The 18,489-nt window shown below is 33.2% G+C and overlaps 2 protein-coding genes across 3 annotated transcripts; one reads left to right on the top strand and one right to left on the bottom strand.

Annotated features, from left to right (window-relative positions):
* Positions 1–321: 321 nt before the first annotated feature.
* On the top strand, positions 322–6,206 carry Taf7 (TATA-box binding protein associated factor 7). Of its 2 annotated transcripts, XM_076396609.1 has the most exons (7): positions 322–512; positions 573–849; positions 911–1,074; positions 1,127–1,369; positions 1,427–1,562; positions 1,616–1,834; positions 6,188–6,206. In XM_076396609.1, the coding sequence occupies exons 1-6, from the start codon at positions 450–452 to the stop codon at positions 1,819–1,821; spliced, it is 1,089 nt and encodes a 362-aa protein (XP_076252724.1). In that variant the 5' UTR covers positions 322–449; the 3' UTR covers positions 1,822–1,834; positions 6,188–6,206. The 2 variants fall into 2 exon arrangements, with proteins under 2 accessions (XP_076252724.1, XP_076252723.1); XM_076396608.1 differs by lacking the exon at positions 6,188–6,206 and having other exon boundaries at positions 1,616–4,461.
* On the bottom strand, positions 4,457–16,857 carry Ranbp21 (exportin-5-like protein Ranbp21). Its single transcript, XM_076396600.1, has 20 exons — positions 16,738–16,857; positions 16,065–16,591; positions 15,821–16,010; positions 15,640–15,761; positions 15,431–15,580; positions 15,203–15,376; positions 14,937–15,148; positions 14,716–14,877; positions 14,499–14,665; positions 14,288–14,446; positions 14,080–14,229; positions 10,688–10,948; positions 10,420–10,632; positions 10,173–10,363; positions 9,991–10,114; positions 9,779–9,921; positions 7,585–7,842; positions 5,375–5,542; positions 5,178–5,309; positions 4,457–5,117 (listed from the first exon to the last, which is right to left on the bottom strand). The coding sequence occupies exons 2-20, from the start codon at positions 16,560–16,562 to the stop codon at positions 4,986–4,988; spliced, it is 3,606 nt and encodes a 1,201-aa protein (XP_076252715.1). The 5' UTR covers positions 16,563–16,591; positions 16,738–16,857; the 3' UTR covers positions 4,457–4,985.
* Positions 16,858–18,489: the final 1,632 nt, after the last annotated feature.

Here is an 18,489-nt window from a genome sequence, read left to right as displayed (position 1 = left end):
TTGAATTGTTCATTTGCAATTCGAAAACGACTCTTATTCTAATAAACCGTTTTGATAATCCAATAAATTAACTATCACTATACACGTCAAGTGCAAAAATAATAGCTACCCCAAGGCAACTAAATATACACGTGATAATTAATTATAACTAAATTAAATATTAGAGAAAAACATTAGATATAGAATATCAGTTTTAATGGGCCGTTAGACTCCACAAATAATTTGAAAAATTATATTTTTTATAAAAACAATAAATTAAAATTTTTAACAGTTTCAAATGATAACTGTGAAATAGGTATGTCGTGAAAGAAAAAATTTATAGGTTATATGAAAACGTCAAAGTCACAAATTTAAAGCTAATGTTTTGGTTGATTGATGTTAATACTAGTAATTTTTATATAAATTCGATATCATATACTTGCCTTAAATAATTTCAATTTTATATAAATATGAATAAAAGGAAAGACACCGAAGACGATCTTGAATCTCAATTTATTTTGAGGCTTCCTATTGTATGTATAAACTTAAATATATAAATATGTGGTTTAAAAGTATCAATAATTATTATTCAGGAACCAGCAAGGCTTTTAAGAGAAGCTCTTCGTAATTGTGAAAGTTTAGATAATAGATTCTCCATAACTATTGAAGATGATATGAGACATGGTGAAGTGAGATTAGATCACTGGTTACTTCCAGGTAAAATAATCGATTTACCGACGGTAATTGAGTCCCTTAAAACTATAGACTCGAAAAGTTTTTATAAAACTGCCGATATATGTCAGATGTTACTATGTAAAGAGGAAGATGATCAAAAATCAGACGAGGAAGGGCCACAAAAAAAGAAAAAAGGTATGATACACTCTAAATGCATATATTATGTCATGGTAATATGACAACTTTAATATTATAGATTCCAATAAAGTTGATAAAAAATATTTATGGCCTCATGGTATAACACCCCCCACCAAAAATGTTAGAAGACGAAGATTTCGGAAAACCCTTAAAAAAAAGTATGTAGAAGCACCAGAAATCGAAAAAGAAGTAAAACGATTATTACGAGTCGACAATGATGCTGTAAGCATGTTAAAAAAAATATCTTTCCAATTTTTTCAAGTTGTTTCTCCAGGTTAGTGTAAAATGGGAAGTTATTAATGAAGAAGATGAAAATAAGGTTAATAAGGGTACAGTGGTGATCAAAAAGGAGACAGCCGATCAAGAACAACCGAAAGTCGCTGAACACGACATATTTGGCGGTGATGTAAGTGATTCTGACGATGAAGATGCTCATCTCAATGTTTTGGATGTTATGGACGGGAATAGTCAGAATTCGGGCGATGATAGTCATTTAACAGACTCAAACTCTGTGATGGTGAGGGACTAAATGATCATACAATTAACAATTTAACTAACACAAACTTTCTCATAGAACACAACAACAGAACAAAAATTCTTAACTGAATTTTCGAGTGACATGTTTGAAGCATCACCAGCACTTCCAGAGGTGGATTATTACTGTCAGTCAACATCTAACAACAGTTTCTCTGAATCTAATATTAATAGGGGTTAGTACATGTTTATTTACACATCGCAAAATATTTAATTATTGATATTTTAGCATCAATTGAAGCAAAGTTGGAGACACTCAATATAGAATTGAATGAAATTAAGACAAAAAGGATACAACAGGAGATGAAAATTGAGAATATAGAGAACCTGGCACTGAGGCAGAGATTCCAGGAGCATGTGGAAAAGTTAATGCAGGAAGAATTAGATAAAGAACATGATATTTATGAAATACAGGAATTGATGAAGCAATATTGATCCAATTTTGTATGTATGTATTAAATTGTTTATATTCACAATGGTGCTCTTTATAGGAAAAACCTTTATAGGAATATATATATATATATATAGTAATTCTTTAAGCATGTTAAGTATTAAGTACAGTTAAGTATTAAGTTCATCGAATCCAATGTTGTTATGATAAAAATAACTAAATTAATTGATATAAAAAATTACAATTTATTAAGGTGCAGTTTATAATTTTAAAATGTTTATTAATTAAGCATTGTTTCCCCATAAGTTTCAAACAAATTTACACCTATACATTGTATTTTATTATATTTTTAAAATGACTATATTGTTCTTATAAATTTCTACATTTTGTAACGATAAATTGTCGATCAACCAAACAGTATGAAATAAAACCCGAAAATATAACCTCATTCTCTTTTTATTAATATAGGCAAACAGAAATAGTAATTTTTAAAACTATTGAATGATTGTCACTCATGAGGTTTTTACCGTTTTTATTATTTATATGAATATTATTAAAAATAAGGGGCTCATATTGTTATTTGCAGTATTCACCACTTTTTCAATCATATTCAAATACGCTATCAAAGTCCATCAACAATTGTGGAATTTCTGTCACGTTTAATCAAAGTGACTTATATTAAGTGATAATTTTTATTCACCAAACAAAACAAAAAAAACATTGAAATTCAGTCTGTTTATTTTGTGTTTTTATTTTAATAAGAAATATACACCAACCGGTCAGTTGAAGACAACACATTGTTAGACATAAAAGTGCCTGAAGAACTTTTAGTATAGTTAAAAATCGATAAACAAATTGTCGAGTAGCATATAAACGAGCCAAAAGAAATCCAGATAGATTAGAAAGGGAAATTGTCTGATTTAATTTGCGGTTCTAATAACATCATGGATAAAATAGTTAAATATAATTGTATATGTGTTTGTTTCTATAAGAACTGCACTTTAAGGTTCTTCATGTATTTATCGAACCTTTTGCGAGTATTGTGATAATGTTAATCAAGTAGGCTTAAGTCATAAAATACGCAACATTAAACTTCAAGTGTCAATAATTCCTAAAAACATTAATTCTTTAAGTTTAGAACCTAATTTTTTTTATTATGATTAATATATAAAAAAAATATATAATTGCCATACAAAGAAAATATATTTCCTTAGGGTGATGTATATACATTTAATTTTTTACTAATTATTCAGTTTCCACTTTGATTTCGTAAGTCTCAAATAAATTTACATTTTCACAATGTATTATAATAGGATGGAGAAAAAGTAGTTTCTGTTTTTCAGAGAGAATTTATTATAAGTTTCATTTATTTATTTATTAAGTATTCAGTTGCCGGTGCGATCGGTGAACTTTCGCCTCTTTTCTGTGCGAAAAACTGAACCAGGTGATTTTGGCATTATTTTTGAAGCTAGCTTTAAACCAGTAAGTTTTGTAAAGACTTGAGCAAGATCTGGGATAAACGATGGATACATCAAAACTTTCCGGCTAGACTCTCAATTTTTGCCGTTTTCTTCGAGCAAACGGAAAAAATTGAACAACCTACTGACTCAATCACACTAGTTGAATAGTAGAATTAATGCTTTAATTGATCGACAATTCATTTCCAAACACTTAGCATCAGTTGGTGTAAATGACTAAATCTCAATTCCTTTCAACAAAAATTCACGATGGTTTAAAAGAACATCTATCATCATTTTTAAAACATCTGGTTACTCTTAAAATACTCACGGAAATGATAAACAAGATTCGGAACAAGAAGGCCCCGGGTTTCGATAATATTTCGATAGCCCAAAAAAGTTAGCTAAGTCATCACCTTCCGACTACAAACCTATCAGCCTACTAAGTTCCATTTCCAAGCTTGCTGAAACAGCAATTCTTTATGCTCTTAAGGATTTTACAAAGACAAACAATATCATTCCAGATGAGCAATTCGGGTTCCGCGCCAAACACTCAGGCCCATCGGTTGGCCGCAAAAATCAACTGTGCTTTTAACCGACGTGAAAGACTTGGAGCGGTCTTCTTGGACCTAACCAAAGCCTTTGACAAGGTTTGGCACGAAGCTTAATGGCGAAATGCATCCGATTAGGTCTATCCGATGACCTAACAGCTCTTATCAAATCATTTGTCAGGACGATCGTTCCAGGTGAAGATTAAAGATATTCTCTATAGCCGGAAAACCATCGACGTGGAGTTCCACACCTAGCCAGGTGAAACGTCTTCAAGTCTTTCAAAACAAAATTCTCAGGAGAATAATCAATGCCCCCTGGATACTGGCGTTCACTTAAGCACTCATCACTATAAACACCGCGCAATTTTCCATAAGACTGCGGTGCATTTTTCCCTTTTCAAGAAACAAAATATGACAAAATTGAGAAAAAAATTGCAAGACGCAATAATCTTTAATTGAATATTTTCAGTCACCTTTCAAATCCGTTAAAGTATGGCTTCATTGAATAAGTATGATTTGAGATTAAAAAGCCATCTTTTAATACTTTTTCTGAAATTACTTTTTCTCCAAAACATGTGATTTTAAATTAGACCCTATCGTTCATCAAATTCACGTTCACAATCAACAAATTATTGTCGGTCAATGAAATGATAGCAAATAAAGACCAAAACTATAATCACGTCGTTTTCTTTTTATTAATATAGGCAAACAGAAATAATAAATTTAAAAAGGATACTAACAAAGAAAGGAATAATATGTACAGATTATTCTACTCCTCCTCCTTCTCCTTCTCCATCATAAGTAAACGGAAGTGGCAATAGCAATAAATACACGTCGTTACACACTTACGCAGCATTTCGAATCAGAGAAAAACAATTTAACCAGAAAATACCGAGTCTGGTGAGCGAGTTGGAAAATTAACAATTAGTACGTTATCGCGAAAAATACACTGAACTTAACACTTATCACAAAGTCTTTCGAGTCCACGAATATCCCAACACTCTCAAAATTGCCAAGGAACAACTTCATACACCTCAAAATATAACGATTTCCCTCATTTTTATATCTATATATATATATAGGTATATATAAAAACAACATTTAATCTATGTGAAAATAAATAATGGCCATCTTTACTCGATAATATTGATTTAGTGTTAGAACCGTTGCTCATCAATGTAAAATGAATAACATTCTTCACTAACTGCCGTAAATGTTCCGCAGATCCGGGATAATATCTTTCTGGTCCGTCTTCTTGTTGATGACTATGTGAGGGAGATTATTGAACTTTACTTCCTTCTTAAATAGCTGGCCAACACTTTTACCGATCAACTGCAATCAAAAACTTAGCTTTAGTAATCCTCGATTATGTTTAATTAGACAGCAACATACATTCCCTGTGATTTTTTTGAACAAGTCTTTCTTCACTTTCTCGATACGGTTCCCCTTGCTGGTACTTCCTGAAATTCGCTCGTCTAATTTCTGCAGATCCACTGGGTTTACGCCGGGTATTTGTTGCATCACCTAAAAAGATAAATAGCATGATAACATGATTAATTAGTCTGATTCCCCGATCGTATACAACTTACCCCTAAGACCTCGACGAATGACGGTCGTAGTAATTCATAAATCTGTGCACCTAACGTCAACAATGAACCTTGATTGGCTTCATGTTGTCCGTGTAGAATCAGAGCGTTCAACACCGCTGCCATTATATGAGTGGCCATTTCTCCATTGAGAGATGCATCGATGGTCAGCTACACGGCGTAAAATTATTATAAGAATAAAGATACTGTTACGGCGTAATTACATTTACTTCTATTTCAGAAAATTTAAGTTTACGAAAATTATAATACTTTTCTTTTGTATAGCTTATTTAAATGTTTCTTGCAATATTTGTGTCATGGAAAAATAATTATGTTACGACTTGAGACAATATAAAATATCGTATTGTATGGAATGTCTGGTAAAACCACAAAATATTGAGAATTTAGAAGGGTATCTTAAATGGGCGCATGCGATACAGTGTTTTAGTTTCTTAATTTGCCGCTAGGTGGCTCGAGGTAAAAATTTGGTAACAAAGCTGAAATTTGGCATTTTCTGCTTTCAGAAGTCTAAAAAATAAGAAGGCATAGTGTACGTGTGTTTATATTTGGTGGCAATAATCAAAGTTACTGGATATTTTGGACTTTTTTGGTAATGCTATGCTTCCTATAGAAACAATTTGATTTATATACAAAGAATTTCGGATTAATTTTTTTCGACAAAGCATTTGTTGAAAGCGTCTCTTTCGAATTGGAGCATTTTTTAACATGGCTGACAAAGCAAACTTAAAAAACTTATAAACCTACTTGTTAAATATTCTTATTTTGTTAATTGTGTTTTTATGGTTCTTTTTTTAGTTAAAATGATTTGCTTAAATTTTAAGACATCTGGATGTAGTACCATTTCAAAAAGACTACCCAGCTTTCAGGTCAGGGATCCTGATCTATGTCAGAAATGTCTTTTAGCAATAAATAACGCAAAACTGATGGAAATCTCTTGTAAGGTCTTAAATAAGAGCAAAAGGGTTTGTAATGTAGAAGAGCATTGCTTAACAGGGATATGGTTTCCGGTTGTTATTTAAATTGTAAGTTTTTTATAATGTTAATTATATGTAACTGATTTGTAAAATATAACAAGCCTCCATTTTAGCTGTGGCATAGAAGAACGAAAACATTGATCCAAATATGTTAAGAAATGTGATTTAAACAGTGATGTTATTAAAGCCCGGCAGTATGATAGATGTAATATGACAAAGCCAGGGACTTGTTTTACTTTGTTGGTAAATTATATCTTGACTGTTCTATTTAATTCGCAGATTATGCACAAAACTTAACAAGCAGTCTGTCCAATATTTTGAGCAAGACATTTCAAAATAACTAGTCTTCAACATATATATTGTACTGTACTCTGTACTTGGCCGAGTTATATCTAAGAATATAAAATGTTCCATATTCAATAGTCAATTAAACTTTGTATATTTAAAACTATAAGTTTTTTGTTAAATCTATTATATTACGTTTTAATGTATTGTTAGTATAATATATTGTCATTAAACAGAAAATTCTAAGAATTCGCCTCTGAAATACTATTTGTAATATAAATTTTACATATATTTAAATAAAATGTATTTTTAAACTTTTATTTCATTTTTATTACTGCTATTATTATTAATAAAATGTATTCAAATTTCCTGCTACTCATATTGTCAATCGCACAATATCAAATGAACGCTAAACTTGTTCATAATTAATATATACAAGATATGCTTCTAATTCCTGTGTTTTACGGGTGAATCTAAGCCAGGATAAGAAAGGCAAAAGAATTAGCGATAATTAAAGAACTGAGGCAGAACGTCAGAATTAGTCAAAGAACATGAATCAAGAATCAGTCAAGAAAATAAAGGTTTAATCAGAATTAAGAAGAAAGAAAATGTATCAAGAATGGAAGTCAAGAATCAAGAGCAGTAGAATTCTTATATGTCGTGTGTATAATCATCAGTTGGGTCCGGTGACGGAATCAATATTATCCAAAATCAGGCATATGATTTAGTAAGTCATTTCCATCCAATTCATAATTATTTCACCATTACAAATCGATTTAACATATTTAATTATATATTTTTATATTATTCATTTAAATAAACAAGCTCGTCTTTGTACATCAATTTACGCAAAAAAAGAGAAAATAAATTGCATTTCATTTGCAACATTGTTTTCTCTCCTCAATACATACTGCATAACAAAAATTCACTTACCTGTCGAACTATCGGGCCAGTCAACAGAGTGGCTTTCAAAGACGCGTTGCTATCAATCCAACTCAAACCTCCCAACACCGTCAACACTATAGACTGACAAGTCTTGTCACTCCTCAACAATATCAGTCCTAAATCCGATATAACTTCGGCTGTTAGGTTTGACCTGGTAGGCGGAGGCGTCGGCGAGTTGCTCAATTCCTCAGTCTCCATAGTTTCCGAGCTACTTTCTGGAGTTAGACTACCACCAACTAAAGCAACCTAAAGGGCAGAAATGAAAATGTAGGGGCAATCTTATTAAACAAGCGGCATCCACTATCTAAAATTGGATACAAGATGTCTAAAAAAAATTCTATATTATATAATTAGTTTTGTACGTGCAAGAGCTAAAAAAAAGCTATTCAGCGGCGTCACTTTCAAAATTTCACAACTGAAATTATCCGTCCATCATTTTAAAATAAGCGAATTAGTTTGAAAAGGCCGGTATCACACCGGAAAAATCAAAATCTGGTCCACCAAAATCATTAAAAACGACAGAGAGCCTTAATCAATCCGTTTGTGACCCTCTGAAAATTTCAGTGGTCCTTCAGTGGAATAAATTCCTGATCCTCCTTCAGCAACATTGAAATAAACAAAAATAGGAAAAAAATTACTCATCACAAAAAATCAAAAGGCATTACAACCCTAATAGGTAAAAAGTACTCTGCCAATAACATACTGTCATAGCTTATGGTGTAGCTCATACAAGTCAAACTAATATTCTATATAACAGGTCAATTGAAAAATCCCCGGCCTGACACATAGATGGCGTTACTAGAATTAAATCCATGTTTTTTAGTTAGCCCTAACCCTCAAAAGATGCGTGTATAAATTTAACCGCTGCCGCATCATTAGTATTGTGAATTATAGCATTTTGAGTGAAGCAACTTTTGTTATTGTCAAAAAATGGATAAAAAGGAAATTCGCGTGTTGATAAAATATTGATTTTTGAAGGGAAAAAAATACAGTTGAAGCAAAAACTTGGCTTAATGCCGAGTTTCCGGACACTGTCCCAGGAAAAAAAGGATTGGTATGCTAAGTTTAGACGTGCTGAAATGAGCACAGAAGACGGTAAACGCAGTGGACACCGGTTGTTACCGACGAAAACATTTAAAAAATCCACAAAATGATTTTGAATGAGCGTAAATTGAAACTGAATGAAATAGCAGACACTCTAAAGATATCAACTGAACGTGTACACCATATCATTCACGAATATTTGGGTATAAGAAAGCTGTGTGCAAAGTGGGTGCCGCGCGAGCTCACTTTTCGAAGCAGTGTTTGAAGATGATCAAGCGTAATAAACCCGAGTTTTTGCGTCGATATGTGACAATGGACGAAACATAACTCCATCATTTGAAAAAACCCGCTCCAAAGCGTGGGAAAACGCAGCAGTCGGCTGGCAAGGTTATGGCGTCTGTATTATGGGATGCACATGGAATAATTTTCATTGATTACCTTGAAAAAGGAAGGGCAATCAACAGCGACTATTACATAGCGTTATTGGACCGTCTGAAGGACGAAATCGCCGAAAAACGAAAATGCTGCTTCACCAAGACAATGCACCGTGTCACAAGTCAGTGAAAACGAAGGCAAAAATCCATGAATTGGGCTTCGAATTGCTTCCTCATCCACCGTATTCTCCAGACCTGGCCCCCAGCGACTATTTCCTGTTCTCAAATCTCAAAAGAATGCTCGCCGAAACTAAGGCCTATTTTGAAGTAAAGGACAAATCGTACTACAAAAATTGTATTGAAAAGTTGGAGGGTCCCTATAATCAGTGTATCACCCTTGAAGGGAATTATGTTGAATAAAAAAAACTAATTTTGCCAAAAAAATGTGTTTTACTATGGTATGCCGGGAACTTTTCAATTGACTTGTTAAGTAGTTTAGTTTTATTTTAATTTAGGAAATACAAGTACAACAGAACAGTAGTAATAAATTTATTTGTAAATTAAGATTGTCTTAAGCATATCTAATGAATAATGTAATTAATTTTAAAAAATGTCATATAGCGCGATTAATATGGCACTGGATATACTAAGAAACCCATCTAGTGACTAATTAACATGAAACCCTGCACAGATATGGAAATATTAATCAATGCACTAATCTAAAGAATGTTTGGAGACATCTTAAGTGTATGATACAAACTAACCTTAAGAAGATCTAAATATTCTCGCGTCAACGCCCTGGTTAAGAAATCCTCTAGAACCTCCTGTGTGTCAGCATTGTCTTCCTGAACCTCCCTGTTTCGGAACTCTATGACTCTTTGCCAGTTACCATGTAATCTATTCAAAACTGAAGAAAAAGATTACGAGATTAGTTAATTAAGATTACTGACGCTTCTCTCATCAATCATTTACTTACTGATAGGGCTAATGTGAGCCAGTACTGGTAGCAATACTGATTCGTAATATGGAGCCGGACAAGAAAATACAAATGCTTTCAGGAACACCCTGATAATCGGCCTTAACCGGTAATCCGGGGCAAACTGAAAGAAAACAATACAAATTAATCATTATTTTCCACGAGACACCATGAGGACTCACATGTAAATAAGATAAAACGCTGTTGACTATTGCCAGAGCTAAATCTGGAATGTTATATAGGTCTCTGCCGAGAGAACTACCCATGGAACCGATCATATGGTAGCAACTTTCATGCAGGCCTGTTAGGAATCGTTGCATCCTTTCGAGAGGGCTTTGGATAATGAGGTTATCACCATTATCGGAAGGATGACCTATAACGAGAAGATTCATTCAAAGGTGACTCTTATAACTATTCGGTTCATTTTACCTATTAATCCTAATAAATTCGACTTTTCTGTTTCGGGCATAGCGAGGCAACCTTTGTAACTGTCATGGATAAGGGCCTGTGCTTCTGGAGTGAACATCTCGTTAAATATCTTGATTAACGATAACATATGGGGCAACAGTGGTACTACGTGAGGCGCTGCAGGATTTCTACATACTGGATTACCAGATTCAGTCAATGATACCACAAATCCTCCTAAAAACGAGTCGAGAATGAGCGGAATGGGTAAACGAAAGAATCAGATAAATACCTCTGGTTGCCCTTTCCGGATCATCAGGCCACGAGCACCGTTTAATTGCACCAAGCACCAGGTTGACGCAAAAAAACAAATTGCTTCGATTTTGACCGCAAACATCGTCGCTACTCGCTGGCACAGATGGTTTGTTCAGGCCCACGAATGATAGAAATTCTGCTGCCCCTTTCAATGCCCCCGAATTGACGATAGCCAAGAATTGAGCGTTGGCTTCTTGCAATACTTCGCCGGCAAAGGAACTCTGTCGTTCGTAATCACCTACATAAAAACATTTCATATGCACTGACACTGTTTATATTCTACCTACATCTACAACCGATACGAGGATCAAGTTATTATTATTAACAATAAAGAGATTGATATAACTTTTTAAACATTTATTTGACGGGCTTGGTAGCTACAACGGTTAAGAATACAGGAGGCTGCTCTACTGCTAGGCTAGTCGCGAGTTTGAGAGGTACTTTATGTTTTTTATTGCCATTGTAAGTGTTCCAAGGCAACAGTCTAAAATCCGACAAGTATCAACCGTCTCAGAGAAGACCGGATGGCCTTTAAGATGACCATTAAAAATCAGCAGACTTAAAATCGAAGAAAGTAGTTCGGGGCCCGTATTAAACAGTAATTCAGTCATTTCACTTAATAGTCCGTGACTAAACTGTCAGTTACAGCCGTCGATTTTAGGTCCAAAACACCAAGAGCTCAATAGAAGGATTGCATGGTTTCAACGGGATCCCAGAATATAGATTTTGCCCTTCCCCATTTCTTTTCATGGACATACAAAGATCAAAAAAGCTTTGCTCAAATTAAAACAAAAAAATTATCAAGAAACCCATACAATTTTCAAAGAATACATTTTAATTATCCATTTATATTTTACGAAGCTGTTCACACAATAACTCGACACAATGAAAGGTATATAAAGGTTTGTAGTTGTAACATTACCTTTATTTTTAATTATATTGATGATGGTAAGTTGACAATACAATTGTTTACTTATATTGTAATATTTTTATATTTTGAACATTAATAAACTGTTGAAGGTATAACATATAGTCCATTCAAAATAACAGTGAACTCGCGTCATCAATAAGTCTAATATATTGCCTGTTTAAATTATAAATTCGTTTTATAATCAGAGAATATTTTCCTTCTCATTTTATTCTAATTAAAAAGAGACACAATGCTGTTAATAGGTTCGGACATGTAACCGAACCAGCCTGCAAAAGCGCGGCTGTCAAAAAATAATTAATTGTCATAACAGGTTATAAAACGACACACGCTGTTGTAACGCTTTGCTTGTTTTGATAAATTTCAAATCGCAGCTTATTATTACTGTGATTGAAAATGCCGGAGCCAGACAGAACAGATTGCGGCTCTCGACAAAAGTCAGTCACTTCCAAAAGGGACGAGATAATGGAGGCCCCCTCTTGCATAAAAAACAAAATTCGTTAAGAGAGGTAAGCATTTTTAATGTTAAATATTAAGTTGCTACTAATTGCTGTTAAATATTAACTTTTTATTGAAAATTATTAAAATAATAATTATTATTATTAAATTATTAAATTTTTATTTTTAGCCTGTAGGAGCTGTACTGAATATTAGTATGGATAGTATCACTAAAATATCCCAAAAAATTAAAAATACAATCTTGAATTCACTGAAAAAGAAACAGTCTTCATACGAAGCAGGTAAGATCAGCTTGATATTAACTCGATCTAAGATTAAATATATGAAATGTATAAAACAGTGAGTAGTTTTTTCTATGTAGACATAATTTAATACAATCATTTCAGAGGAAATTGTTAGTCTGAAAAGTGTCGAAAAGGTCTAATAGAACTTGCAAATATTGTTTTTAAAAGAATACAATTTTTACAAGCATATAATAAAATCAAGGAAGACAATATTTCAATGTATGTATTTAGATGAGAAATGGATATTTCAGAATGGGACCAATATACCCAATGGTCACTCATTACAAGATGATAATAAAAATAGTGTTAAGATAACAAAAGTTGATGGAAGAAGGTAAACTTTGGAATAACAATTGTTAGATTTTATTACTTATAGCATTTATTAATAATTAATTGCAGAGATATTGTTTTTCATGCTAGAAACAGGAATGGTTAATAACACCTTATGTTTAGATGAACTTGATCATAGGAAAACATGATCATAAGTGTAGGAAACCTTATTGTAGAGTGTAAAAGATTGTGCAGATATAATTGTTCAAAATATGTAAGGAGACAAAGAATATTAACTGTTCTGCATATATGGCAAATATATTAGATGTATACAGGTAGTAACAGAATAAACCAAGGAGAAATACAGTAATATCAAAATGACTTTACAAGTAACAAAACAAACACTAAGCGTAGAAGGTAAATATGCTCTCTAATGAAAGTAAAATAGATTATTTTTACAATTTTTAATTAAGTGGATTAGGCCTCCAGCGGATACAACTACATAAAAAACGCACCTAGAACTCTAACTCATAGGTGGTATAGAAAAGAGTTCAGTGTAAATATAATAAAACACAATGCTAAACTATTATAACTGTATAATTAATTATAGCTTTAATCACTATAATGTTAAAATAAATTATATTTGATTATTTATTATTAATGATTAATTAATAAGATTAAGAGTATTTTTGTTTAATTATTTTATTTACATTATAATTTTGTTACGGCAACATTGCGACGTTTTGACGTCATCAATTCTGTTGACGTGGTTCACTGTTTGATTGGACAGACTAATTCTATATATTTTGAGAAGTAAAATTATTACAACCCACCCTTTATTACTCAGGCCAGTCATAGTGTTTTAAACAAAATCGTACGAAATGATTCTACCATAATGCAACCTGTTTTCCCTTCATTGTACTTTATTAAAAAATTTTAAACATACCATTTAGTGATTCATGTGTTTTCTAATTTAATGCATTCACTACTTTAACTTCATTTTTAAACTAAAACTTTTTAACAACTAAAAGATAAACACTTCTGTGTACAACCTGATTAAAAATCTTCAAACTTGAAGGAGGAATATTCAAGCTTCCAAATCAGTGACAAAAGTGTGTAGAGCATGGAGATGACTACATTGAAAAATTTTCTTCTTACATGACAATTCCATTTGTTTTTTGATAACAGCCACTTAGTTTAACACATTAATTTCAAACACCAAACCAATAGGAAAAACTACGTTATTTAATAGACAACCATCTATTTTGTGTACCTAACTAGAATTTTTCATTTTCAATAACTGTAATCTGACCCTCGTGTGTGAAAAACGGCTTTATACACACGCACACGAATTTGTTCAACAAATTATCCTTAACAAATAGATAATCTTGCTTCTTTTCTAATTACTGATAGAAACTAGTGACATACCAAAATGATTAGATATCAACAGCAAGGCTTCCAACAACGTGACCTTCTCTAGCGTACTCATGTTAGCTGGTCCATCAGGCCTAGACAAATTCTCAACGGTAGCTCTAATCTGATCGAAAACGGGTAGTAACAAAAGAGGATACTTATTCCCTGTAAAAGTAACAGTAATGATGAAACACAAAATATAACTCCATGATATACACATTACCGATCTTCACCATGAGTGAGGCTGCATGCCTGCGAACGTTCTTCAACGCCCGCGATCTCATTTCCTTCGACTGGCCCTCTGGGACATACACTAATGTAGAAAATATCTTCTCCAACACTTGGGGTAAGAGCGCAGCTCCAGATACCGCAACGGAATTCACTACATGAAAAATCATAGAAAACTAAGTCATTGAAGAATTCAAAAGCATTACCTGCTGGTGCCATTTGACCTGTGGACATACTAAGGAAGACAAAGAGTGCTGAGATACAGGTTAGTAACGTGGACATAATCAAAGGATCTGTGGGTTGATATGTTAAACACATTTGCAATAGCCTGAGACCAGAAGGAATCGATGGTCTCTCATGAGCTTGAAGCACCCTGAAACAAGTTTTAAAAAAAACAGCTCCAATTATTAAGCATCAACCTACCGGCTTAAGACACTTTCTAGAAAGTTGGCTAAAGCTTCCCATTCCTGAAAAAATGGATCAGTCTGCGATAAACCATATGTAGAGTTTGGGACCGACAGACACTTCAACAACCACTGTTCCACATAATTGAACGTAATCAAGGGCGCTACCAAAGTTGCCGATCTAAAAAATAAAACATCAAACTCCACTGGTTCAAAAATAAACTCTAATTAGAGCCACACCTAAAAGAATCTAAGAAATCCGAACGCGCTCTGTAAAAAAAAGCTGAAAATTCTTCTTCACTATCAAAATCTATTTTGGCATAAGCTACCGTTTCGTTAATATCATTGCTAGTAGGAGTTTTATCTAATGAGTAATTGAATTTAACAATTTTTGGTGCTGTACATTGTACCCATTGAGGGATACAAGACTGAAACAAGGGGTCTCTGGATATCTACAAAATGTCAACAATAAATATCTTATGACATAAAGTTTACACAATGAATACCTGTTCATGTTTCAACATACTGTTCCACAGTGGATTAGCGGCATGAGCCAAGCATAAACTTGGGTGACTGCTATATGCCAAAACAGCTTCCAGAAACATAGAGAAATTGACGGGGCGATGCGTAGGATCTTTTGACCATAATGTGCACAACTGCAGGGTCAAGCCTCCTAATACCTTAAATGAATCCAGTTTTAATAGAAATACAGTCAACATTTACTGATAAACAACCTGCAACAACTTCTTCTTAAACAAATAAAACTGTTCATCCAATATATTTCCTGGATTCTTGGCTACTGTCAATATACATTGCATAGTTTCTGTGTTGAACAACATCATTAATGGTTTTCTCTCTTCAACTTTTCCTTTTCGACTCACTATCTAAAGACAAGTATATATATCTCCAAATAGTTAAAAAGAAATAGAATAACAAAACATACTTGAGACAGACATTCAGCTGCTGAATATTGAAAAGCACCATCATTCAGTAATAGACATAGAATCTGCAGAAGTCTGCCATTTTGGGCCATAATGTGAGTCATTGATACCCATTCTACAAAACCTGAATAGTAAAGATATTAATAAAGAAAATGCTTCTGTTACATATTCAATTAAACATACCTGTTAGTGTTAACAGTACAACACGAACCACTCTACCATGAGCAACAGCTTTAATATTATTGGTTTCAGAACAGGCTCTTAACTGGCTAACATGTAATTCAATGAGTCTTAAGAAAAACTCAAAAATTAAAGACATGTTGGCTGTTAATGCATGATAAATGTCCTTCCTTCTTTGGTTTGATTCCAAAGTCTAAAAATAGCAATGATCTCATTTCAATTCAAAGAGTAGTGACTTAACATTTACTTGTAGTAAAGCAACATCCTCAACCAGCCGTAGAAAAACAAATAAAACTAATTCAGTCTGTATTTCTCCACAACCACAGGCATCTGACAGTTCATTTAATAAACCAGGCCATTGTTGGGGCCATTCTCTTTTCACCATTTCAACAATTACTCGGCTTAGAGCATCTTTCATATGAGGCTCATCACTTATACCACCCGCAGCAAGGAGTTTCATTGCATTCTCCTTGATAAAAATCTTTTCTTGTTGACTGATTTGTGTCCATCTATATTTGACAGTGTGTTCCATTAATTGCAAACCAAAATGCCGGGATATGAGGGAATGTTGGGTGGCAGCGGCCAGATAAAGACCTGCTTCTGCACAAAGAGGTGAGGTTTCTTTAAAACTCTCACATGCTTGGTAGGCTTTTAAACGATCGGCTTGAGACGCGCTGGGACTCAGGGTTAACTCCACTGCCCTCGCCAAATCTGCCGCCAAAGCAGCTACATCCGCACCGGCCATTTTTCTTATTTATTTTTCAACAATAGCTCCTAAAAAAAACCAAAACATTACATCGTCACATGGCAATAACAGCGTGGTTAAATACAACATATGAAATCTATGACAATTATTACATCATATTAACAATGTCTACAGATTAGTTCTGTTAAAATTTACAAAACAGTCTTAAACTTACAATTAATAAATTATTAAATACATAATAATAAGCAATATTTGTAAAAATATGTAGCAATTTAGATCTTTCTATCAAACTGACGGTTGCCGGCTACAACAACGAACCTAGCGGATAATATGTGAAACCTAAACCAACTAAGAAAATTACAATTTTTATTTTTACTAATTACTAGTTGCATAGGTAATTAATATTTATAAATTGATTTTATCGGACTTATGTATTGTTAGATTTCAAAATATTCATTTTCCATATATCCTTGGGTGTTTAGTACTAATTTTAGTATATTCAGAAACGATTTGTGGCAAAACGAATATTATTCCTTACAAAATGGTTTTTGATATATTATTTTGCTCATGAAAATATAAATTAGTACTATTTCACAAAATATATCAAAATAAAGGTAACAAATTAATAGGATTAGTATTTATTATGTTAATGCTAATGAGGCATATTTATGTAACGATTATTTTCCCGCTAATCAAACAAAACGCTTGCCTCTGTTCCAATGAGAAAATTTTATTGGTAGGAAAAAGAAACGAACGAATTCAACCGAAGTGTTTTAATTGGTCAATTTTTTGCGGCAAGTTCAAAATCGACCAATGGGCGCGCGTTGTAAACAATTCGCTGTCGGCTCGTAGCTAAAGTGGCGTGGGGCCGCATTTACGAAGCTGTGTGTTCAGTAGATTCGAAGCATTGAAAGGTAAGAAATATTTTATATTTTTGTATTTAGTAGTTGTCATATTACCATTTTTTTAATAAGATTAGTTTATTAGTAAATTAATTTATATTTAGTAATGATTTGTGTCAATAATCTTTCGTTATCGTGTAAAAGTTATTCCGTAAATCGTCCGTATACTCTCCATATAACTACTAGCAAATGGCTGCCATAAGAAAAGCATAGACGGTGATAAGACGGGACTTTATCATTTTTTTCTGCTGTTATTACAGGTTGTAGAGGTTTCTGAATTTTTATATACAATTCTAATTTTTGTTGCAATCGACTGTTAAAATTTCAGAACGATATTTAGAAGGGAAAGGTAAGAAAAAAATATTTTTATTATCCGGCTTTGTTCATATGGCGCATACGACTCCATTTGTACTATATGGCTCGCGTTATGCTATGCTTTCCTTATGGCCATATACTGTAGTGTATAGGGTATATCCAAGTTGAAAATTTGTGATTTTCTGGTCAATTTTCGATTGGTTTTCGATTTTTCGGCTTGCCCAGGGCTCGTTTGTGTTTTTTTACCTATCACCTCTGTGATGACGTGGGCTAAAATGACGCCTTTGTTAATTTTTGGGCGTTTATTCGGAAAGTTGCTGAAGTTTTAATTTTGCCGCCAAATTTCAGCCACTGCATTCTCCCCGTGCAACCGTTGCATTTTGCCGTATCCATAGGAGATTTGTGGAAGTCTTATGGAGATATTTTTCGAATCACAAGGGGAAATTTTATAAAAAGTTACCGTTTTCTACGGTATCCATTTTGGCGTCACGTAACGTTGTAGGGTGGTCACGATTTTTAATTAATCGTTTATAATTACTGATACCGGCTGAATATTATCTGGATTCTGAAGCGACTTAACTAAAAAATATACCTGGATTTTGATTAACTAGATTTTGATTAAGTTAATAGTTGTTGGCGCCAAAAGCTTGATTTGTTGATTTGATTCCGTCAATTCAAAGTATCCTTGTTTTGTTTATTTGTTTTTTTATTGGTAACTACCTAAATACGGTGGCATTATTCGTATATTT

The sequence above is a fragment of the Rhynchophorus ferrugineus genome, unplaced genomic scaffold (assembly GCF_030347505.1).
Source record: "Rhynchophorus ferrugineus isolate W39M unplaced genomic scaffold, kcgeb_rfMv2 rfM2, whole genome shotgun sequence".
Classification (NCBI taxonomy): domain Eukaryota; kingdom Metazoa; phylum Arthropoda; class Insecta; order Coleoptera; family Curculionidae; genus Rhynchophorus; species Rhynchophorus ferrugineus.
Note: the sequence above shows the minus strand (reverse complement) of the source record. Positions and strands in the feature narration are given on the sequence as shown.